Below are 25,315 nucleotides of genomic sequence, written 5' to 3' on the forward strand. Positions count from 1 at the left end.
GTTTTGATTTTGGGGAGTTTTGCATTTACGCCGTTTGCCCTATGGTAAAACTGACTTGTTATGTATGTTCCTCAAGTTGTTACAATTACAACGATATATAACATGTATAACTTTTATATTATCTGATGGCCTGTAAAAAATTCAAACCATTGTTAACAAATATATGTTCCTTAAAATCGCTCCATTCCCAGGCTTAGGCTGGGTTCACACTACGTATATTTCAGTCAGTATTGTGGTCCTCATAGCAACCAAAACCAGGAGTGGATTAAAAACTCAGAAAGGCTATGTTCACACAATGGTGAAATTGAGTGGATGGCCGCCATATAACGGTAAATAACTGCCACTATTTTAATATAACAGCCGTTGTTCTAAAATAGCAGCAAATATTTGCCATTAAATGACGGCCATCCACTCAATTTTATCATTGTGTGAACAGAGCCTTTCTGTGTTTTCAATCCACTCCTGGTTTTGGTTGCAATAGGAGGACCACAATACTGACTGAAATTTACGTATACTGACCGATATATTTGTTCGTAGTGTGAACGCAGCCTCATAGCGCTTTTATCCTTTGGTCTATGGGGCTGTGTGAGGTGTCATTTTTTGCGCCATGACATGTACTTTCTATCGGTACCTTGATTGCGCATATGCGACTTTTTGATCGCTTTTTCTGGATTTGATGTGACCAAAAATGCGCAATTTTGCAATTTGGAATTTTTTGTTGCGCTGACGCCGTTTACCGTGTGAGATCAGTAATGTGATTAATTTATAGTTCGGGCGATTACTCGCGCGGCGATAGCAAACATGTTTATTTGTTTATTTATGTTTGTAAAATGGGAAAAGGGGGGTGATTTGGACTTTTAATAGGGGAGGGGATTTTTTATTAATAAAAAAACATTTTTACTTTTTTTTTACTGTAACTAGAAGCCCCCTGGGGGACTTGTATATACACAGCACTGATCTCTCTATATACCCAGCAAAGATCGATGAGATCGGTCATAGATTGCTGTGGCCTGCTGCAGGCGACAGCAATCTATTGCCGAGCCGGGATCAGCGTCATTGCGACACTAAGGCCCGGCACGGGCAGAAGAACGGATCTCCCCCCCATGATCGCATCGCGGGGGGGAGATCCGTCCCACTAGACACCAGGGACTTGCGGCGTAAAGCCTCTAAATGCAGCTGTCAGGTTTGACAGCTGCATTTAGAGGCTTAATTAGCTGGTGCGGCAATGGGACCCGCGCTGGCTAATAGAGGCACTGCCCGGCTGCACACATCAGCCGGGATCAGCGCCGTTCAGAGCGGGGTCCCGGCGGGACCCCTCTCTGAACACCCCCCGCGGCACCATGATGTATCTGATACGTCATGGGTCGCTAAGGGGTTAAAGACATACATATTCAGTAACTTGCCCAAATGTTTGTTTGGTTGACAGTTACTTCTTTAGACCTTGATGAGAACCTGAAAAAAAAATCTTTAGAACATGTTTTTATTGTGTGTACAACAGAGGGAGTGTACATGGTGAGTCCTGACACTGCAGTTTTGTCTGTATGTTCGCCACAGCAGCACGGTGTGAACAAGTGTTAATGTGGTGCTGGCTATTTCTTTGCTTTTTGTGTTGCATGTGTGAGGTGTGGCGACTTCCTTTTAGCTTTAACAGAGTTTAGTTGGATCCTGTATGCCCAATGTGTAGACTTATAATCAGAGAGAAGCAATTGCTAGTATAGAGACCATCTCTCTGGGGTTCACTGGAAAGTGCTGAGATGGTACATGGTACATTCTATTTGATCGAATGGTTTGCTAAGAACCTCATTCTTTAAAAAAAAAAAAAAAAAAAAAAAATCTTCAGGACAGGTTTTTATCGTGTGCATGACAGAGTATATGTGGTGAGTCCTGACACTTGCAGGTTGCTGTTTTTATCTCTCCAGATCTGCTCATATACATTCAGCACAGCCTAATGTTAAAGAAGTCCAGCGAAACAGCAAAAGTATTGGATTGCCCCCCGAAAGTTATACAAATCACCACTATACACTTATTACTTATTATTTTACTGCATCAAAGCTTAAAGTGTCACTGTCGTGAAATTTTTTTTTGCAGAAATCAATAGTCCAGGCGATTTTAAGAAACTTTGTAATTGGGTTTATTATCCGAAAAATGCATTTTTATCATGAAAAATCAGTTTGAAGCTCTCCCCCCTGTCTTCATTGTTCTCCTATGGAGAGAGCTAAAGAAAAGACCAAAACAGGACAACAAAGAGTTAATCTACAAATCCCTCACGGGATATCTCCTGTGACCATCACCAGTGACCTGTCTGAGCTCGGATTACAGCTGTCACCCAGCTCCGTGCCTGTAATCCTCTGTTATCTGCTTTCTGCTGCCGGCTAACTCCCTCCTTCCTCCTCCCCCCTCCCCTCTCCCTAGAGCAGACTGGGGACGTCTCCTGCAACAAGTCAAAATTTTCTGATTTTTCAGAGTGGATGAAAAAGAGGAAGGAGGGGGGGACCTGGGAAAAGGCTTTTTACATGCAGATAATGGCAGATTTGGCTAATAAACCCAATTACAAAGTTTCTTAAAATCGCCTGGACTATTGATTTCTGCAAAAAAAAAAAAAAAAAATACGACAGTGACTCTTTAACTTCCTGGGTAACATGGTGATGTCACTTCCTGGATAACATGGTGATGTCACTTCCTGGATAACATGGTGATGTCACGACCCAACTCCCAGAGCTGTGCGGGCTGTGGCTGCTGGAGAGGATGAAGGCAGGGGAACACTGAGGGACACAGGGCACTGGAGGGACACTGAGCATCCCTCTGCCATCATCCTCTCCAGCAGCCGCACAGCTCTGGGAGTCGGGTCGTGACATCACCATTTTATCCAGGAAGTGACATCACCGTTATATTCAGGAAGTGACATCACCATGTTATCCATGAAGTGACATCACCATTATATCCAGGAAGTGACATCACCATGTTATCCATGAAGTGACATCACCATTATATCCAAGAAGTGAAGCCTTGATGCAGTAGTAAGTGCAGGGAAAAAGCACTTTATAAGCATTTCCCATAATAAGTGTATATTGGTGATTTGTATAACTTTTGGAGTACAATAAAATACTTTAATAAAACCTTTCTCCTTCACTGTATTCCCTGTAGGGAGGGATAAGCTCTTGGCTGATCACCTGCCAATGCTGATCTAACAGCGCTCAGTACTTCCTGGTACTGACTGCCTGCTCATCCAATCACTGGCCACTGTGGTGACCACTAGAGATGGGTGAATCTCCGGGCAGTATCCTCCCTCTGCATGGAGTCGGCAGCCTGAGGGATACCAGCGCAGATCAGTTTTGCTTCATACAAGAAGCAAAATAAAATCGGTTGGCTCCTCCCTAGTGACCACCTCTGTGATTGGCTCCTCCCTAGTGACCACCTCTGCCAGTGATTGGCTACTCCCTAGTGACCACCTCTGTGATTGGCTCCTCCCTAGTGACCACCTCTGTCAGTGATTGGCTCCTCCCTAGTGACCACCTCTGCCAGTGATTGGCTCCTCCCTAGTGACCACCTCTGCCAGTGATTGGCTTCTCCCTAGTGACCACCTCTGTCAGTGATTGGCTCCTCCCTAGTGACCACCTCTGCAGCTGATTGGCTCCTTCCTAGTGACCACCTCTGCCAGTGATTGGCTTCTCCCTAGTGGCCACCTCTGCCAGTGATTGGCTCCTCCCTAGTGACCACCTCTGCCAGTGATTGGCTCCTCCCTAGTGACCACCTCTGCCAGTGATTGGCTTCTCCCTAGTGGCCACCTCTGCCAGTGATTGGCTCCTCCCTAGTGACCACCTCTGCCAGTGATTGGCTCCTCCCTAGTGACCACCTCTGCCAGTGATTGGCTTCTCCCTAGTGGCCACCTCTGCCAGTGATTGGCTCCTCCCTAGTGACCACCTCTGCCAGTGATTGGCTCCTCCCTAGTGACCACCTCTGCCAGTGATTGGCTTCTCCCTAGTGGCCACCTCTGCCAGTGATTGGCTCCTCCCTAGTGACCACCTCTGCCAGTAATTGGCTCCTCCCTAGTGACCACCTCTGCCAGTGATTGGCTCCTCCCTAGTGACCACCTCTGTCAAGTGATTGGCTCCTCCCTAGTGACCACCTCTGCCAGTGATTGGCTCCTCCCTAGTGACCACCTCTGCCAGTGATTGGCTCCTCCCTAGTGACCACCTCTGCCACTGATTGGCTCCTTCCTAGTGACCACCTCTGTCAGTGATTGGCTGTGCGGGAATATCCTTGTACTGACATGGGGACCTGGTCAGCAGGGAAAGCTTCTGTTTATTATTAACCCTCCTGACCTATATAATGATACTGCCCCTTTAAGAACACGTCCAGGTCAGACTTGAAATACCAAAACTAAACAAGGATCCGCACTATTACCGCTCAGCAAGTCTGGGGCTGTGTTCACACCTGCAGCCCCCTACACTCTGCACGTCTACTAATGCTGGTGTATACGTGCACATACAGACACGGGCCCATGAACTTCAATGGCTAGAGTCACCAGCCAAATTCTGTCCGCTGAGGTCCATACTGACAGCTAATGTCTATGTGCAACTTATCCGCATAGTGTGAACATGGGCCAAGCCTCAGCGTTATGATACGTGACCTGCCCATTCGCTTGCATAGGCTGTAGCTGGAACCGCACACATCTACCCCGTGTGAACAGGACCCATCTAGGGGCACAGCGCACGGACGGGGAATCTGCGGCCACGGATCACTGACAATTACCGGGGCCAGGAAGGGGTTAATCAGTCAGCAGGATACTGGGCGGCTGACAGGCAGGAAACAAGACAATGCTGGGACACCGACCCCGGGACCTCCCGGTCAGCAGTAATGACAGCTCAGCGGTTCCTGACAAGTTAGGGTATGTGCACACTGAGGAAAAGGCGAGGAATTCAGCTTGAAATTTCTCCCGTAAAAAATGTACAGAGCAAAGTCCCATTGTGTTCAATGGGTTTTCTGCTCTGTTGTTCACATTGCAGAATTTCCGAGCAGAATTTTCTGCTATAGATCTGCTAGAGGAATCCTATAGAAGTCAATGGGGGGCTTAAATTCTGCTTGAATTCTGCCTGAAAACTTTCTGCTACAATTCCTCGAGAATTGCTCAGTGTGCAAGGGCCCCTACACAGCAGCCTGAGCCGGTGAGGGCGGGCAGACACGGCGGTACGTGCTCCCCGGAGGACGCTGTGTGCACCGGCCGCACTGACAGCACAGCCAGCAGAGTGAATGAGGCGCCGGTCAGTGAGCAGGGGGCGGGGCCGCCGCGGTGCTGACTCCACGTGAGCCGCGTCCCGCACATAACGGGCCCGGAGTGTACAAGTCACATTTGTCACCCAGCGACTCATTATACGAAGCTCCAGCCAGCAGCCAATGAGCGAGGACCGGGGGCGTTCCCTAGGCAGTAGGCGTGTCCGCCCGCCCCTTCTGTGTTCTGCTGCCCCGGGGCTCCCTCAGTGCCGGGTAGCGGCAGCGGTGGCGCTGGATGTGTGTATAAGGAGTGCGGTCACCTGGCAGAGCTCCCCGCCCCGGGGCAGGGGGAGTAGGCGGCCCAGCCTCACAGGGATTCCCATACAGCGGCCCCCCCGCCCGCACTTCCCTCGCTCCGCCCCTCCGATAAACTCTCTGACAAACAGCCCGGGAAGTGGCAGCGACTGTGAGGACGTAGAGAGCGGAGGAGCACGCTGCCGCTGCCGACACTCCGGGAAACTTTGTGCGCTCACCTGAGGCGGCCGGGACTCCGCAGCCACACACAGGCGGCATGCCGGGCGGCGGGCTGCTGCCCTACGGGGTGTCCCCGCTGGGGTCGGGGAGCGGGGCTGGGGGCGGGTCGGGCGGATTGGCCCCCGGAGGCGGAGTGTCCGGGCTGCTGGGCCCCGCGGGGAGGAAGCTCTCGGGGTTCCGGCTGACGGAGAAGTTCGTGCTGCTCCTGGTGTTCAGCGGCTTCATCACCTTGTGCTTCGGGGCCATCTTCTTCCTGCCCGACTCCCCGAAGCTGCTGAGCGGCGTGTTCTTCCAGCAGCCCCCGCAGCCGCCTCCGCAGCGCACCTCCGCCACCGGGCTGCAGGACGACGAGGACGGGGGGCGCCTGGCCCGCATCCGGGAGGAACATGAGCGGGCGCTGCGGGAAGCCAAGGACACCCTCAACCGGCCGCCCGAGCAGATCATGGGGGAGATCCAGGAGGAGAAGGAGCGGCTGCGGGCACAGGGCAGGGGCGCCGCCGCGGGGGGCAGGCTCACTCCCCGGCCCTTCAGGGAGCCCATCGGTGTGCAGGGCAAAGAGCCGGCCGACCCGGAGCTCAGGCAGAAGCGGGACAAGATAAAGGAGGTGAGGAGCCGGGGGGCTGCCGCTATGGGTGCTGCCACTATGGGTGCTGCCCCTGGTGCTGCCGCTATGGGTGCTGCCACTGGTGCTGCCCGGGTAACAGGTCACGGCGCTGGCATCACTGGTACATAACCTGCCGGACCGGGCACAGGATGACAGCTCACCGGCCTCTGCTCACATCACGTCCCGGTGCTGCCGGTCAGATGGGTGATGAAGTGGTGATGGTGCCGAGTACCTGGTATTGTGTCCCAGCCTGTAGCCGCTCCTCTGGCCGGTGTGTGTGACAGGGATCGGCCGGTGTGTGTGTGACAGGGATCGGCCGGTGTGTGTGTGACAGGGATCGGCCGGTGTGTGTGTGACAGGGATCGGCCGGTGTGTGTGTGACAGGGATCGGCCGGTGTGTGTGTGACAGGGATCGGCCGGTGTGTGTGTGACAGGGATCGGCCGGTTTGTCGGGCACTGCTGCTATACTGAGAAGTTGCCGGGTCCGGTGTGTGCCGGTACAGCCATGGAGCTGCTGGATAGCATGTATCTTCCCATAGGATCCCAGTCAGTCTGTCAGACTCCGGCCCTCCAGCTGCTGCAGAACTACAACTCCCATCATGCCCGCACAGCCTCGACTAGAAATCGTTCACCGTAATACACGGAGCGATAGTCGTTAGTGACGGTCACAGTGGTGATTGTATACAATACTCTTACAATGACGGACGGCTGCTGTGTACGGCTGTACATACACGGACAGATTTGCCTGCGATTAGCAATGATTTTATGGTCGGCTCAAAAGACGAGATGACATAGGAGCGGATTCCCGTCAGCCGTCTGATCGCTGCTGCGCACAGCACATTCTTCCCACTATAATCTTCCTGTGTAGTAGGACCCTGGTGCCATGACCTGGCGGCCCTATTACGCACGGCGATTATTGTGGAAAGCATCAGTATCACAGGATCAGTCACCATCACAGGATCAGTCACCATCCATCTAGTAGCGATTGTTTCTGCTGTTATTACAGTCACCGACTGCTGTGGATTTTAGCATCATTATAGTTTTATTAATCGTTTCTGTGGCCGACCACACGGCACGTTTTACCTGCAAACGACGTCGTGCTGCAAACGATAATCTTTCAATATGTTGAAAGGTTACAGACTTCTCGCTCCTCATCTGACTGTTGTGTGTTATTACACGGCCAGATAATCGCTAATTTTTGGTCGTTATAGTCAACTGTTAAACGATAATCACTCAGTGTAATGGGGCCTTTGGCTGTCCGGCCATGATGATGGGAGTTGTAGTTCTGCAGCAGCTGGAGCACCGGAGTTAGACACCTGTGATAAGGAGGATCTATCTATCTGCTATATCTCATATCAGCCGCTCCCTGATGGCATTAGTCCTAGAGCTTTGGTTATATAGTGACAATGTATTGCCTTGCTTAGTCTCTATCTTAAAGGGAACCTGTCACCCCTCCGTGCCGGGGTGACAGGCTCCCGACCCCCCGCTACAGCCCCCTATACTCACCTGATCCCGCTTCCCAGATCCAGAAGCGGGATCAGGTGAGTATAGGGGGCTGTAGCGGGGGGTCGGGAGCCTGTCACCCCGGCATGGGGGGGTGACAGGTTCCCTTTAAAGCCATTCTCCTGCTAACCAGGCCCTCATACAGTGTCCTGTGTAATACATAGCCCCCTGCCATCACTATACACCTGCTATTCCTGTGTCCTGTATAATACATAGGCCCCTGCCATCACTATACACCTGCTATTCCTGTGTCCTGTGTAATACATAGGCCCCTGCCATCACTATACACCTGCTATTCCTGTGTCCTGTGTAATACATAGGCCCCTGCCATCACTATACACCTGCCAGTGTCCCTCCTACCGCCTGAATGTACAGCTGGAGAGAGGTGACGGTGGGACACAGAATGGCTGGTAGTTATATGGGTGACTAATAGTGAGATGCTAATCTGCAGGTCTGATGAGTTTCCTTAAACTGTCTTCACAACACTTTGGCTTTCCGTTGATATCTATGGGAGTTCTTATTGCATGGCTACTAAGAGACGTCATACTGGTTCATGGAGTGGTCGGACTGGCTTCTAAGACCGGCAGTAATGTGTCTGGTAACGTTACGTGACGCTAGTGAAATAATGAATTCTCCCTGGCTATGGAAACCTGTGCTTCCAGCTCTTAAAGAGGACGTGTCACCCCCTGTGCAGGGGTGGCAGGCTCCCGACCCCCAGCTAGATCCCCTTATACTGACCTCATAGCCGGCCCGGGGACGGAGATATCCTGGTCAGAAGCCGCCGCGCGCGCTGTGGAGATAGGTCCGGCGTCCATAGAGAATGAATAGAGCCGTGCGTGCGCTGCAGAGAGGAGTCCGGCTCCATTCATTCTCTACGCGCGCCGGCTTCTGACCAGGATATCTCCGTCCCAGGACTCGGCGAGATGAGGTCAGTATAAGGGGATCTAGCTGTGGGTCGGGAGCCTGTCACCCCGGCACAGGGTGACAGGTCTCCTTTAAGGCCCTATTCCATGGAACGATTATCGGCCGATAATCGTCCCGTGGAATAGAAGGCAATGATCAGCCGACATCGTTCATGTCGGCCGATCGTTGTGTCGTTTGTCTTTTCAAACATGTTGAAAGACAAACGACTCGTACAGCAACGATATACTGCCGTCGCTTTGTGGAATAGGAGTGGTGGCAGCAGACCGTATGCTATGGGCTGCCCGGACGATCTAGCGATCACCCGGGCAGCCCCCCTGGACTCGCCCACTTGCTGCTGCTGCGTGGAATAGCGGCAGCAGTGAATAAGGCGAAAACAAGTGCTGATAGTGCTCATTTGCTCCTCTCAGTCGGCCCGTGGAATAGGGCCTTTAGCCTGCCATGGCCCTTTCAATGTCACAGTTTACAGGTCACTTGACTATAACTATAACTTCAGGTGAAATATGGACAGTTCTAGAGGTGAGGAGTCAGTGGCTAAAGTTCTTCTTCTGGATTTTTGGATTTGTTTTTACTTAAAGGGGTTATCCAGTGCTACAAAAACATGGCCACTTTCTTCCAGAGACAGCCCTACTCGTCTCCAGCTTGGGCGGGGTTTTGCTGCTCAGTTCCATTGAAGTGAATGGAGCTTAATTGCAAATCACACCTGAACTGGAGTCGTGTTGTCTCTGAAAGAAGGTAGCCATGTTTTTGTAGCACTGGATGACCCCTTTAAGGTGTCTTAAAGGGGTTCTCCAGAGGGTAAAAAAGTGATTGCAGAAAGTTATACAGGTTTGTAAATTCTATTTGAAAATCTTGTGTTCCAGTACATTTCAGTGGTTTATTATTTCCATTCCAGAAGTGCTCTCATCTGCCCCCTCTGTCCGTTACAGGAACTATCCAGGGCAGGAGAGGTTTTCTATGGGGATTTGCTACTGCGCTGGACAGTTCCTGACATGGAAGCAGAGAGCACTGTCAGACTGGAAAGAATACACTCCTTCATGCAGGACATACAGCAGCTGATAAGTACTGGACGACTGGAGATTTTTAAATAGTAGTTTACCAAAAGTAATTTACAAATCTATATAATTTTCAGCCACTAGTTGATTTTATATTCCCCCCCCCCCCCCACCACACACACACACACCACCTTTCTGTAGCTTTAAGCGGCTACTTTTGTTGACGTCTCACTTTTTGCATGGTTGGGGTCACCCTGCGTTTTTAGCAGTAAAAAAAAAAAGTTAGTACTTTTTGTTCACATCTGTGCCTGAAGCGCTAAACCCGATTCCATCACGTTTGATAAACGCAGCATGCAGCACCAGTATGAGTAACCGTATCGTTTAGAGGGGTTGTGCTTGTTGAGAACTGCTTCTAAACCAATGCATTATGTGAACCTGATCATATTTCCTATGTACAAGGCTTTCTGATAAGGCGCTGACTGAGAGATGTACGCCTACTAATTCCCCATGTGCTGTTTTTTGATAACCTGTTGTATCTTCGTATCGCAGCAGGTCTCAGCTATGAGGCCGGTGCCATTAATAATAACTAGACTGATGACATAACCAAACACCGACAACTCCAACAGCACCAAACAGGCCACAATCCAACAGCATTGGTGCAAACAAGCTTTATTCACATGATCTGGTACAGATGGGGGTCTGTATCTTGATAAAGACCCATAGGGTCGAAACGTCGCACCTGTATACTGGATCATATGAATTGAGCTTTAATTGTTTGCACTAGTGATGCTGTTGGACGCCATTCTTCATGCCTGTGACATGTCAAACGTTATTTATATAGACAGGTACTATTTAAGCTCTCTTAAAGCGCACCTGTCAGCACAATAAATACACTGAAACCAGTTTGACCTGCGTGGTATTACTGCTCGCAGGCGAATGACTTGAGGAGCGAGGTCATTGCTGAGAATCTAGTACAGGAATGAGCAGTCTTTTTAAAGGGGTTATCCAGCGCTACAAAAACATGGCCACTTTCCTCCAGAGTCCCACTCTTGTCTCCAGCTTGGGTGAGGTTTTTGCTGTTCAGTTCCATTGAAGTGACTGGAGCTTAATTGCAAAGCGCACCTGAACTGGAGACAAGAGTCATGTTGTCTCTGAAAGTGGCCATGTTTTTGTAGCACTGGATAACCCCTTTAAGGATCAGACAATAAGTAATTTTCTACTATCATAAACTAAAAAGTTAAGGCCCACAATATTAGATTTATGCTGATTATGATAGAAGGACTGTCTTACCTCTAATGTGTATGGGGGCGTCCCAACTCTCCCAACATTAGGCTTCAGCTTGCCCCATCCTTATGCTCTGAAAGGACAAAAGCTTCTGCCTTTAGTCTGATAAGTAGCTTATAGGGGGGCGATATCTTTTTTTAGATTACCTGGTTTCAAAAAGTTATAAAGATTTGTAATTTACTTCTATTTAAAAATCGTAAGTCTTCCCATACTTATCAGCTGCTGTATGTCCTGAGGGAAATGGTGTTTTCTTTTCAGTCTGACACAGTTCTCTCTGCTACAACCTCTGTCCCAGTCAGGAACTGTTCAGAGTAGTAACAAATCTCCTTTGAAGACTTCAACTACTCTGGACAGTTCTTGTCTTGTAAAGAGGTGGCAGCAGAGAGCACAGTGTCAGACTAAAAAGAAAAAAAACACTTCCTGCAGGGCATACAGCTGCTAAGTATGTGAAGATGAGATTTTTTTTTTTATAGAAAAATTACAATTACAATAAATTACAAATCTATATAAGTTTCTGAAAGTTGATTCGAAAGAGATTTTCGCTGGATAACCCCCTTTAAACTCCTGGTGTCCCCTGTTCAGAACACATGCATTCTCTGTTAAGCATTCAAATGTGTGCAGTGGCGGTCACAGGAGGTGACCGTTAAAGTGGTACTCTGAAGAAAAATTGTTTTTAAATCAACCGATGTCAGAGATTTATTTAGATTTGTAATTTTCTTCTATTTAAAAACCTGAAGTCTTCCAGTACTTATGAGCTGCTGTATGTCCTGCAGGAAGTGGTGTATTCTTTCCAGTCTGACACGGTGCTCTCTGCTGCCACCTCTTTCTGGAAGACTTGATATTTTTAAACAGATGTAAATTACTAATCTATAGAACTTTCTGACACCAGTTGTTTTGTACTGCAGATAGAGCTCCTCTCCCCCCTCTCTGTTAGAGACTGTTCCCTTTTTCTTATTGCTGTTCCTCATTTGGAGAGCACATAACGCACTTGCATATATATGAAATATTATTTTTTTGTTAGTCTAGATATAGCTGTATTTATAGATTAGAGACTTTCAGAAAGTATCACGATAGCAGTAGAGTTGTAACTGAGCTTGTGGAGTCCTTGGTGGTCCGGTTGATAGAATGCTGTAAGCCTTGGTCATCCAGTGGGGGGTGGTAAAATATGCCTAAGAGTGCAATCTGTTAAATGGATGGCTACCTGTGCGTCATTTTATCCCTTGACTCCTTTGTTAGTGGTCTCAGATTTCGAGTAGACGTTCATAGTATCCATTTCTATTGTTTAATGGTGACAACCTTCCTTTATGCTGCCTTTCAGAAACCGTCAAGCGTGTTACAGCCCTCCTGACCTGAAACTATAAGTACAGGTTGAAAAGATGCTCCTATTTGTCGGTCGTTTTTTAACATAAGGTTTATCTCTCTATGGAGGTAATAAAGCGTACCTGTCACAAATATTTTGTTTAACTCTAGAATTCACTACTTCCTGCAGGACATACAGCAGATGATAAGTACTGGGAGACTTGAGATCTTTTAATAGATGTAGATTATAAATTATATAATTTTCTGACACTATTTGAAATTAAAGAAATTAAAGTACCACTTTAAATGCCTTGTTAGGCATCTGAACCTGACCTCCCAGCAACTTCCTTTTTTTAAAGAAAAGCCCTCACTGGCGTCTATAGAGCTATTTTTCACAGATTCTTTAATAAATAACTTGGAGACTTGCTTGTACAAAGAGTATTTCCCTGGCTGCAGTTCACATGTCTGTGATGGCTAAGATACACACACCAAAAACCCTTAAGCAATCACTAGAAACATGTACTGCAATTTATAATACAGAGCGCAGAGTAAGTGACAGCCTGGAATAGAAGAATAATCAGGTTTCATGCCATGTAGCTGCATGACCTAGATGTTTGGGATACCCACCTGCTCATTGCCACGCACACCATTTTTTCCTTTTTTTAATATTAACTATAAATATTTGAACAGATTTAATATTAGGATATTACGGCACTTTGTCACTTTCTAAGACTCCGGATAAGGAAAGTCTACTTAAACCATGAGAGAGGTTGCCTGTTCAGTCCTAAACAACTGTACTTTGCTATTGCTTTGAAAATGCATGACAATATTAGGGGGTGCCATATAGGATTTATAAACACCCCATAGACAAAGCAGTGTTGTGCATATGTTACAGACTTTCCCACTGTAGCTGCTTAGCAAATATAAGTGGGTTTCTCATAATCAGAATTTAAAGAGTCACTGTCGTATTTTTTTTTTGCAGAAATCAATAGTCCAGGCGATTTTAAGAAACTTTGTAATTGGGTTTATTAGCCAAATCTGCCATTATCTGCATGTAAAAAGCCTTTTCCCAGGTCCCCCCCTCCTTCCTCTTTTTCATCCACTCTGAAAAATCTGAAAATTGTGACTTGTTGCAGGAGACGTACCCAGTCTGCTCTAGGGAGAGGGGAGGGGGGAGGAGGAAGGAGGGAGTTAGCCGGCAGCAGAAAGCAGATAACAGAGGATTACAGGCACGGAGCTGGGTGGCAGCTGTAATCTGAGCTCAGACAGGTCACTGGTGATGGTCAGAACAGATAACAGGTGAGGGATTTGTAGATTAACTCTTTGTTGTCCTGTTTTGGTCTTTTCTTTAGCTCTCTCCATAGGAGAACAATGAAGACAGGGGGGAGAGCTTCAAACTGCTTTTTAATGATAAAAATGCATTTTTCGGATAATAAACCCAATTAAAAAGTTTCTTAAAATCGCCTGGACTATTGATTTCTGCAAAAAAAAATTTCACGACAGTGACACTTTAAAGGGTTATTCTCAAATGAACGAATATAGGTAAATATTTTTTGCAACTACATTCATTTAGCAAACTTGTTTCCTCCTTCTATTATGCTACTGTTTACTGCCAAGCAGTGGTTTTAATGCGGTGTATAGCTATATTGTAGATATAGTATATTTATTTTATATAATATGGATACTATATCCAGGGTGAGACCGGGTGGAGGGGAGGGGGCTGCCCAGGTAATCGCTAGATTGTCTGGGCAGCCCATAGCAGCGGTCTGCTGCCGCCGCTCCTATTCCAGGGACTGCAGCATATCGCTGCTATCCTGGTCCTTTGTCTTTCAACATGGTGAAAGACAAATGACAGCAACGATCAGCCGACAACGTTCCTGTTGGCTGATTGTTTAGTGTAATAAGGCCTTAAGTTGACATGTGAATACCACTTTTAACACCTATCAACAATATCAATCAAATGCCGAATGATCTGACTTGAGTTGCTCACATCTCTAGTCCCTACACATCCTGCGGCTTTACTGATCCAGACTTGTGTGTATTGGAGCTATCACAGAAAAGAGGTTCCTACTCCCCAGCATCTTTATAGAACATCCTCAGAAGCAGCAGCATGGATGACATTATAAAGCACTTCTGAGCAGTTTCGGGGGTTAGGCTCTCCATGCCCTTTGCATAGTCTGTTTCAGAATAAACCTGGCCTTCAAAGAATGCTAAAGTCTCATCTATCTCTCAAACTCTGAGCACTGGGAAAGAAACTTTTTTTTTTTTTTTTTTTTTTTTAGAAAGTATTTGTATTGACTAGTTGACACTTGTGATGAAGGTATTTAAAAGGAAAAAAAAGAATATTGCACTATTCATCACTCAGCTGGTCACTTGTATATAGAAGAAGCAGCATGTGAAGGATCCTTGCAGCCAAACCTTTATTACTCGAGAGAATTTTCCAAGCCAGGTGAGAGTGGAGCGGTCCAGCTGCTTATGCAGGGAATGTCTTGCGGAAAGAACCTTCCGGGTGTACGTTCCTACAGACTAGATTAATTGTCTTCATTAGCATACATGTTTTTCATTGGACACGAGCTACAGGTTTGACACATTTCTGTACAAGTCTTTCCAGAATTTCAGATCCAAATCTGATAAGGGAATACTAAAGGTTACCTGTCCCGCTGGCAGCATTCAGCTGCTCCAAGCCTGTGGTTGTATTCACACACAGCAGATTTGCTGCAGTCTAAGCGGGGTTATTTTTGTAGCTTCCCCCCCCCCCCCCCCCCCAAACAAATGTCATTCGGGAGTATGGAAAAGCCAAAGAAAGTGTGCAACAAACTTACCTGCTGGAGTACAGGAATCTTTTTCAGTAAGGTTTCAGAGCTGCGGAACTAACTACTTTAGCTGTCCCCAAGGGATAAGTGGGGCTTTTACTACAGTCAAGTCTGAATTTTCAGCTTTATGACTGTATTTAAAGTGGTCATTGTGTTTCCTGTGTCAAGTTTATCCCCGGGCTTTTATACATAAACGCATTTAACTGCTTGTGAATGTAGGCTGCAGTAGTATGGCTTAAGCAGGAGTCCTCGGAAGACTTGCATCGTACTATTGCAGTGTCCTTATTGTGTAGGTATTCACACAGGACCAGAGCCCTGCCCCACTTACTGGGCTTTTCAGCAGTTCCGTAAAGCCTCCTTTCATGGCATGTACAGATCAGGTAGCCTCCTCCTTATCACCACAGACCGAACAGGAAGGGACTAGTGGAAAATTTATCGACCGATCAGGCCAATAATCGTTCGGGGTAATTGGACATGATGAAAGGCCACGATCAGCAGATGGAGATCTTGTCCTTGTGCTTCGACCTCTGTGGTGTGGGACTTTGGACTGGTCGCTTATGTTTTGTATTAATTTTCTGTGGTGTAATCTTATGTTTCTGTAATGGCCTTTCAAACTATTGCTGTACAGTCTGGACTGAGATATAGTTCTTCAAATCTCTATGCACTTTTGACTCAATGCATAGCCTCCCTATTCTGTTGGTCTCATTCTGCATTGTACAGATAGATTTTACGCTACCTGTCTCTTCTCAAATGATTATACGGTTCTTGGCTATTGTTATATAACTTTTTAAAGTGTTCAATAAAAATTTGATTAAGGGTAAATTCACACAGACGGATCCGCATCAGGATTTTACGCTGCGAAATCCGCTGCGGATCCTACGCCTATTACTTTCAATGAGGATACCTACTGGCAGCGGGATTTACATCCCGCTGGGAGTATGTACGTGTAAGCGCCATGAACCCTCCCCCGCCAGCCGGAACATACGTTCCACATCCATGCTCCGGCTTGCTTCAGGGGTTCTCGGCTTCATGTCCCACTCAGTCAATCAGTGCGCTGCTCCAACGCAGCCACTGATTGGCTGAACGGGACGTGATGACGCCGGGAGCCCCCGAAGCATGCCGGAGCATGGAGGAGGTAAAGTATGCTCTGGCCGGCAGGGGGTTAATAGGGCTTTCACGTACATACTCCCAGCGGGATGTAAATACCGCTGCGGGTAGGTGTACTCATTGAAAGTAATAGACACAGGATCCGCTGCGGAATTGCATTGTAAAATCCGCTGTGGATCCTTCCGTGTGAATTCACCCTTAGGGCCCTATTCCACGGGCCGAGCAACAATGTAAACTAGCGCCGATCTGCTAGATTACTGGGCCTATTCCACGGCCCCGATCGTGAAACAAGGACATCCTTACCGATGACCTTGCAGCCCTTGTTTCATACATTACCTGTTCGGGCTTCTTCTCCCGGTCCCACGCGTCAGCATCGGTCTGTAAGTTCAGACAGCTCCGCTCCGAAGCCGATGCTGCCGCGCGGTATCGGGAGAAGACCTGCCGCGCACCACTATTCAACGTAGCGATGCGCTGGTGGCGAACGACGATTTTAGGTCTGAACCTAAATGAACGATCAGCCGATGACATGATCATCGGCTGATCGTTCTCTCTATTCCACGGATCGAAAATTGGCCGAATGGGGGGCGATTATTGCTCCTGTGGAATAGGGCCCTTAGGGTGGGTTAACACACACCGGATCGCAGCAGATTTAATGCTGGGAGTTCCTCTGCGATTTCAAGTACTGTCATTTTGTATGGGATTACATACTCAATTTTTCATTCCACTGCAAGTATGTAAAGCCCCGTCCCCCTTAACCCACTCCACTCTTCCCATTTAATACTTTACCAGTCTGCACTTCGGCCTGCTTCCGATGCTCCCGGCTCCTTGATGTCCCGCCACTGCGATCCGGTACAAGTGAACCCCACCCTAAAAAGATAAATAAGTGTGCCCATAATCCTATAGCTGGTTTGTATATTTTAAGGTACTAACCACTTTATACTGGGAAGAGTCTACAAGATCTGTTTGGGAGATGGTCTGTTCCAATCATCACACACTGGGTGTTATCTGGGTTTTAATGTTGTGGCTGATGTATATATTACTGTAGTAGCATGGCAGCCCAGCAAATGGTGAAGTAGTTTAATCCATCTGTCCTATTATTCTATGCTAAGAACACAGCATGAAGCTACTTTCTTGCATAATTATTCCCAGGCATTGTGAGATGTTACTCTATTTAACTTACCTGTATTTTCAGCCTTCAGTATATGAATTATTAGTGGGGAATAGAAGTACAGTTATTCTCCAGTTCTGCTCTGCTTTCAGTTACGAACTTTAAAGGCCCTATTACACTGAACGATCGGCCGATATTGGTCGATACGGCCGATAATCGTCCTGTGTAATAGAAGGCAACGATCAGCTGAAATAAACTATGTCGGCTGATCGTCGCTGTCGTTTCTTTCAACTTGTTCAACTGTGATAGCAGCGATCTGCTGCCGTTGCCCCGGGGAATAGGAGCCGTGGCAGCAGACCGCAGCTATCCTCTCTGGACTGCCCAGATGATCTAGCGATCACCCGGGCAGCTCCCCGCGGCCCCCTCTGCACTCACCCACTTGCTGCTGCCGCCGCGTGTTGTTGTAGCGGCAGCCCTCTGTCGCCCAGTGTAATAGGGGGTTTAAGAAAATCTGTCAGCTGTGGTCCATCTTCCAGACTGCTTATCATCAGGGAGACACATGGTACCTTTCATATATTAATTTGTGCTTTAGGAACATAGAAAAGTGTTTTAACCTTTTAAAGAAATGGTGGATTTTGTTCTTAAGACATTTTATTTTTCCACCTATAGGGCTGGTTAAAGTGTAATTTTTTTCCGCCAATCTCTAGTCTTTATTAATATCGTATTTGTGTAGATGGGAGATTTTGATTGCTTTATATTTTAAAAAAAAATTTTTATTTCATAATGTGACAATCCGCAATCCTGGTTATTTTTTCATTTACGCCATACCATTAAGGATCTATAAATTACGTATGCTTCAATATATGTTTATTTTTACATGTGTTATTTAACAAATGGGAAAGGGGGCGAGCCCTATTGGTGGAGGGGCTGTGTCATCATTGTATAGCATTGATCAGTGTTATCGGCGATTGCGTGTGCAATCCTGTGGCGTGTAATCCTATTGAAGGTGACAGGAGGGGAATCGCAGCGTGAAATCCGCTGCGATTCAGTTATGTGTGAACAAACCATAAATCTGAGCGATATACCAATAATTTGCACAATAATTGTTCCGTGTTATAGGGCCCTAAAGTGAAAATACATTAGTGTAGATGTGTGATCTACTGGTAAGGATAAATGAAGGGAAATTATTCTGACATGCAAACATTTTAAAATGAACTTGTATAATAATAAGACGAGTGTAAATTCTTCCTCCCTGTGACGTCTTGTGTTGCACATACTGGATTCTCTGTTCCGTTTAGTCTGTGACCACTTGATCATTTTTAATCTAATCGTAGTTCTTGGGAAGCAGCCAGTAACAATTTGGCCATTTTTAATTGATTTAGTCTTTTACTGCCAATAAAATGCTTGTTAGCTTGTGCTGGGACGTTTTTTTCATAGTATTCGTAGTTCTAATAATCTGTGTGATAAAATGGTCGGAAAGGGCACACGCACAGTATATATTTTTGACGGTCCTGCCTGTTTTTATTTATTGTAAGAATATTACATTATACATCAGTGACAGGTTTGGCGATCATCTTGTTAGATCAGTACCTGTTACTGGGTGTGATATGAAGGTGAGCAGCCAGTGTCATTGGTGTATGTGAGAAGCTAAGGGTATTGTCTGATTCCGTGCCACAGAAGAGACGTAGCATAGATTGCAGAAAGGTAACGTTGCTCTGTGTGTTCTGACACCTTCAGATCATCACAGCTCACTACATACATACCGTACAGCAATAAAACATCACCTGCTCTGATGAATCACGTGTGGATGAGAGACGTGTACATCGCATCCATGACCCCAGGCCATCAAACCACCTCATTTACACATTCAGAAGTATAAAGTTGAAGTATATAAAGAGCATTTCCTGACCTCTATACGAGGGGGACTGAGGAGTCTTTGACCACCGGAAATTGAGAGAGGTCTCCTAGTTCCTCATATACCTTGGATATTAATGCATTTCTGTCTGTGGTGTTGGAACGTTAATCTATCTAGATAGCATTTCTTTGGCCGGCAAACCAGGCATCAAATGCATCCAGATGATCAGGAATTATAGACCCAAATCTCAAATGATCAAAGCAAAAATTCACCAATCTTCCGGAATCATGTCCTTGATGGCCTCCTGTGGTTTCTAGAAAAGTCCCTATTGGAAGGCTCCCTGAACAGTCTTTATTGTTGGTGGCCATTTTTTTACATTCTCAGCCTTGTTTGATGACAGAGTTTGAGGGTCACTGTGAGTGTCTTTGACCAACATCGCCTTTTAGAAACAGGAACCTTATCACTTCCTTGTTCTCCTCTACAGCGAAATCTGCTGCAGACTTTGGCATGTTGTCCTCAAAATGACATAAGAACTGAACATGTGATCCAGGCAAAATGTGCTCCGAGTATTGCAATGTTTAAAATTATACAACATTCTTAAAGGGAACCTGTCACAAACCCCCCCCCCCGCCCCCCGCCCCCGCGTGCCAAGGTGAAGGCCACCAGACCCCCCGCTAGAGGGGGAGACAGGTTCCCTTTAAATGTGAAAAAAGTTATCATTAGGACTTATCAACACCCCTCATAACAGAATTCATGGTTTATAACCCAAAACAGATGAATAAATACTGCTTTGTTTACTTTGGCTCACCCTGAGATTCTTTTTTCTTTCAGATCAACTAGTGTAAAAGTTGTATAAATTACTTCTATTTTTAAAAATCTCCAGCTGATAAGCTGCTGCATGTCCTGTAGGAAGTTGTGTATTCTTCTCTCCAATCTGACACAGTGCTCTCTGCTGCCACCTCTGTCCATGTCAGGAACTGTCCACAGCAGTAGCAAATCCCCATAGAAAACCTCTCCTGCTCTGGACAGTTCCTGACATGGACAGAGGTGGCAGCAGAAAGTACATTGTCCTACTGATAAAGTAGAGGTGGCAGCTGATAGTACATTATAAAGTAAGTAAATAATTAATCTATATAACTTCCTGAAACCAGATGATTTGAAAGAAAAAGAAAACGCTGTAGTTCCCCTTAATTTTTTTTTATCTGAAAAGGCCCCTTGGGATTGTGCAATAAAATTGTCCCCTGGTAGGGCTCACTCTAGTGTTCTGTATAAAGTTTGCAGAGCTTTATCTTCTTTAAACTTCCTGGTGGTAAATATTCAGAATTCTGCCAATAAATCCTCCTGCAATGGGGCGTTGTGGTGTTCTTGCACTCCATCTTTATAGTGGAGGCTCCAGGTTTATTGCAGGAAGGTGAAGCTAATTGCGGTGCTGATTATTCTGCCCCATGTATCAATGTCATGCCCTAGTCCCAGAAAGAGAGCTGGAATTATCAGACAAAAGCCATTTACTGAGGCAGCACTAGCAGATTCTTATATTTTGGCACCGAGCGAATGTCCCCGGAGTTACAGTATGAAGGACTGTCATAAAACTAAGCAGAATTATTCATTGTTGCCTTTAAGGCACAAAATCATTTTCTGTAAATGGCTGCCAGTTGTGTGAGTTCAAGTGGGATTTTCTTCAGTTTTCTTTGCCAAACAAACAGTTTGGACCAGGCAGCCAGGTCTCTTTACTTCCTTCCATCTAAGTTTTTCGAAGGATGACTTCAAAGACAGCTTCCTACTTTTCAACGCCCGCAAGGGAAATTATATCTGTTGCATCTGCATCATTTACAAGCTATATGGTGGCCCCTGTCTGTCTACAGAATAAGTATTCAGAGCTCCGTTTCCTACATGTTGCTCCTGCCTGCCTTGGTGAGAATGAGCAGTCTCTAGTCGGTAATGGGAATTAACATTTTGCTGTTCAGTGTTTGTTCTCCGTGGGGCTGCAAAAAGAGAGCTCAGCGCATCAAAAGCGTCTAACAGGTGGCGGTGGGAGTCGTAGATCACAGTGTAGACTAAATGTACGTGTGGAAAAAATATTTTTTGTTATGCAGATCAGTATACTATAACCTAGTATAGCATACTATTCCCATCTGAGCATATATGACCTTCATTAGATAAATACAATAAATGTCTGCTGGATGGCGGTCGTTTTGGAGAGTGATGGCTACTAGAGATGTTTTACATAATGGGAGGTATGGATACAGCTTAGCTCAGTGTTGAAATACGCTCATCAGAGATGAGTCCGACGCTCATAGAGAATGACTGCTCCATTTATTTTCTATGAGCATCGGACTCATCACCGTTGGAAGCCTGGCGCGTACGCATCAGAGATATGTTGGCGGCTCCAGGAGCGAGACTTCGTGCACAGGGTAAGTATAAAGGTCTCTAGCGGGGGGTCGGCCGGGCTCTGCCCCAGCCCAGGGGGGTGACAGGTTCCCCTTAAAGGGGTACTCTTGTGTTTACACCGTTCACCCTTTGGTAAAACTTGACTGCTTTTTAAAAAAAAAAGTTACTTTTTTTTTTTAAACCTGTGTGTTAAATTGCTCTTACCATCCCTATAACGCTTTTATTGTTTGGTCTATGGGGCTATTTAAGGTGTCATATTTTTGCGCTATGTTCTGTACTTTCCTATTTGCGTATATTTGACTTTTTGATAACTTTTTTTATTACATTTTTTTTCTGGATTTAATGTCACCAAAAATCTGCAATTTTGACTTTGGCGCTGCATTCGGCCACGACTTCTTCAGAGTCCCTGGCTGCTGCATGGTTCAGAAAGGGGTCACGCTGTACCTATGTGATGGGGTGGGTCTGTTGCACACTCTTATAGCTTGGATGCATGTGATTCACTTAAAGTATCTGTTACATTTCTGACTAATGGGAATAAGATGCGTTGGCTCGGTTGGATGGCTTCTGGGTTCTCTTTTATGGCTCTGACGCTAATGGCATTATTACACTGTGTAACTGAGCATATAGATTGATATGACATGCCAGGGTGTGTTTGACTATTAGCTATCGTGTATGCCTGGCTTAAGTCTTTAGAAACACTATAGTTGTTAGGAAGTGTGTCCCTGGCGACCAGTCAGCTGACGTGTCCAAAGCAAACAATCGGTCATACTCTGCCGGTCTAGGCTTACTGTGCACTCTGCACAATACAGTGACTGTGTACAGGTGATACCTTGCCTTTGTTAAAGTTAAAGATGAGCGAACCTCTAGCATGCTCAAGTTCATCCAAACCAGAACTTTCTGCATTTGATTAGCGGTGGCTGCTGAACTTGGATAAAGCCCTAAGGCTATGTGGAAAACATGGATATAGTCATTGGCTGTATCCATGTTTTCCAGACAACCTTACAGCTTTATCCAAGTTTAGCAGCCCCCGCTAATCAAATGCCGAACGCTCTGGTTCAGATGGACTCGAACCAGAACCCGGTTCGCTCATCTCTAGTTAAAGTACTAAATGTTTGTAAAACAAATTAGGTGGGGAACTAGCAGGGGGTTAGAAATTCCTAGCCTGCTGATATGTCCTTGTAGCACATGGGGCACTGAGGATTAGGGTAAGTTTTACTGTCACCCTCTGCAACATTTCTGTGATATTAGCAGTTCATGCATTATACTAATTAGGCGTTTTGGTGCACTAGGGGCAGGACTTCCACCCCCAGTGCCCAGAACAATCCCCAGCCGTCCTGCCTGTCCTAATAAATATCAGCGTGTCTGTGCAATGGGGGCAGGACTACCACCCCCAGTGCCCAGAACAATCCCCAGCCGTCCTGCCTGTCCTAATGAATATTAGCAGATCGGTGCTTTGGGGGCCATAGTCCCTCCCCCAGGGCACCAAAATGCCTAATTAGCAAAAGGACCATAGACATTAGTTGGTATGGAAGTAATACAATTTGTGCACTAGATTCTATGATGTGTGGACTTCCCTGCAAAAGTACAGTATAGTGGTGCCTTGGATTACAAGCGTAATTTGTTCCAGGACCGTGCTTGTAATCCAAATCCACTCTTAAACCAAAGCAAAATTTTCCATAACAAATTGTCCATCAGACAATTGGTTCCACTCCCCAAAAATGATTTTTTTTATTCTGAATAACATGTAAAACAAATGAAACAGCTGAATGTGATATTATAAGTTATTGTACAGTATAGCAATCAGCATGTGGAGTATAATGTTTAGTAAGTGCATAAACCTGATAACACAGCAGCAGTTTGTAGATACAAGATGGAGCTGTAGATCCCCATAATGCAGTAGCGTAGTACAACAGGCTGAATAGAGAAGTAGGGCTGCTGTCAGAGGTCTGTGTGGTCACATGACTGCAATGGGGAAGGGGGGTGTGTTCAGCATTGACCAATCAGGACTGACAGACACTGCAGGGAGCATGAAGGAATAAGCAGGGCAGATGTGGGCACATAAATGTGGGGGTAATCTCTTCATAGCTGTAACCCCTTTACCTCCACAGTCCTGTCCCCTGATGTAAGCCCCAGCCTGAAGTGGATCTTCTATGATTTGGAAGGTGAGGGAGACCTCCTGGGTCCGAGTACAGGGCTGTAGACCCCACTATGCAGACCATGTCGCTCCCCCTCCCACCCAGTACAGGGAGCTCTTAAACCAAAGCAATGCTTTTAAACCAAGTCACAATTTTGGAAAGCTGTGAGCTCTTTAAGCAAGGTACTCTTAAACCAAGGTACCACTTTACTGTGTAAGGTCTTTGGCCCAGGGAGCAGCGTTGTGGCAGCTTGAGCATAAAATTGAAGCAGGACATCTAATCCCAATGTTATTCCAGTCCATTAGAATTTGTTTTTGTAATTTTTTGACCCCGGTCTGGATGCAGCGGTTGGTGGAAGTCCCTTTTTATTTTAGATTCCCTCTTTGTTCTTAATCCGGTAATGCCTTTGTCTCAATAAGCTGCATCAAGAGTTTACAGAGAACAAAGCAGTGAAAACCCCTGAATAGTTACCTTACTGGTTATATAATGTGTGTCTTTCCTGGTCAAGTAGTGGAGGGTGGAGAAAGCTTGGCCGCTCCTATCATGTGCATACACACTGGGGCTAGCAGTACTATGCAAGAAAGCAATGTCCGTTTGTTTAGTACATTCATATGTATAGACCATCTGACAGCCCTGCTGACCCCACATTTGCTCCTCTTTCTTGTGTGTTTTCAGTTACTTTCACTGGCAGGATGAGCGGCTGCCCTTTTTGTTCTGACTGTATTGTAGCCATGTTACATTTGGCATGGTAGGTTTCCTGTTATTTATCTATATGCTTCTCCTCCTTTCCTATTCATCTGTCAGTTTCTACTTTTCCTGTTATTAAATTTCCTCTTTTCCGCTTTGTCGTTTTTTTTTTAACTTTTTTTTTTAAACTTTTTTTTGTGGTTTATAATTCTATAATAGCAATGTGCCTGTTCAGCTGCCGATCTAATATTGATAAGCTGGTTGTATCTTATTTATGTTTGGTATTATACATGGGCTTATTATACTGTATGGTTCTTAGGCTAGTTTCACATGTACATCATCACAGAGGATTTTTATTCCGCTGCGAGAATATAGCCACTGCCACTTAAAGGGGTAGTGCGGCGCCAAAAAATTATTCACAGAATAACACACATTACAAAGTTATACAACTTTGTAATGTATGTTATGTCTGTGAATCGCCCCCACCCGTGTACTTGGAAGTGTAGGTGCATTATACATTACCTGATCCGTGTCGAGCCCGTCCGCCATCTTGTGCCAAACGTCATCTTCGTACGGACGGCCGAATCGCTGCCGCCGTCCCCAATCCGCCGCATCATAACTGTGCTCAGCTGCGATTGGCTGAGCACAGTTATGCTCAGCCAATCGCGGCTGATGACGCGGAGGGGGGACGGCGGCAGCGATTCGTCCATCCGAAGATGACGTTTGGCACAAGATGGCGGATGGGCTCGACACGGATCAGGTAATGTATAATGCACCAACACTTCCGGGTACACGGGCGGGGGTGGTGGGACACGGGAAGGGGGCGATTCACAGACATAATATACATTACAAAGTTGTATAACTTTGTAAT

General features: G+C 46.2%; 1 protein-coding gene across 1 annotated transcript in view; it reads left to right on the forward strand.

The window, feature by feature from the left end:
* Positions 1-5,466: 5,466 nt before the first annotated feature.
* MAN1A1 (mannosidase alpha class 1A member 1) overlaps positions 5,467-25,315 on the forward strand; it is a 146,961-nt gene continuing 127,112 nt past the window's right edge. The window contains exon 1 of the mRNA XM_069974899.1: positions 5,467-6,349. Within this exon, the coding sequence (XP_069831000.1) occupies positions 5,783-6,349 (567 nt within the window). The 5' untranslated portion in view covers positions 5,467-5,782. The remainder of the gene's footprint in view (positions 6,350-25,315) is intronic.

Source organism: Dendropsophus ebraccatus, chromosome 6 (assembly GCF_027789765.1).
Source record: "Dendropsophus ebraccatus isolate aDenEbr1 chromosome 6, aDenEbr1.pat, whole genome shotgun sequence".
Taxonomy (NCBI): Eukaryota; Metazoa; Chordata; class Amphibia; order Anura; family Hylidae; genus Dendropsophus; species Dendropsophus ebraccatus.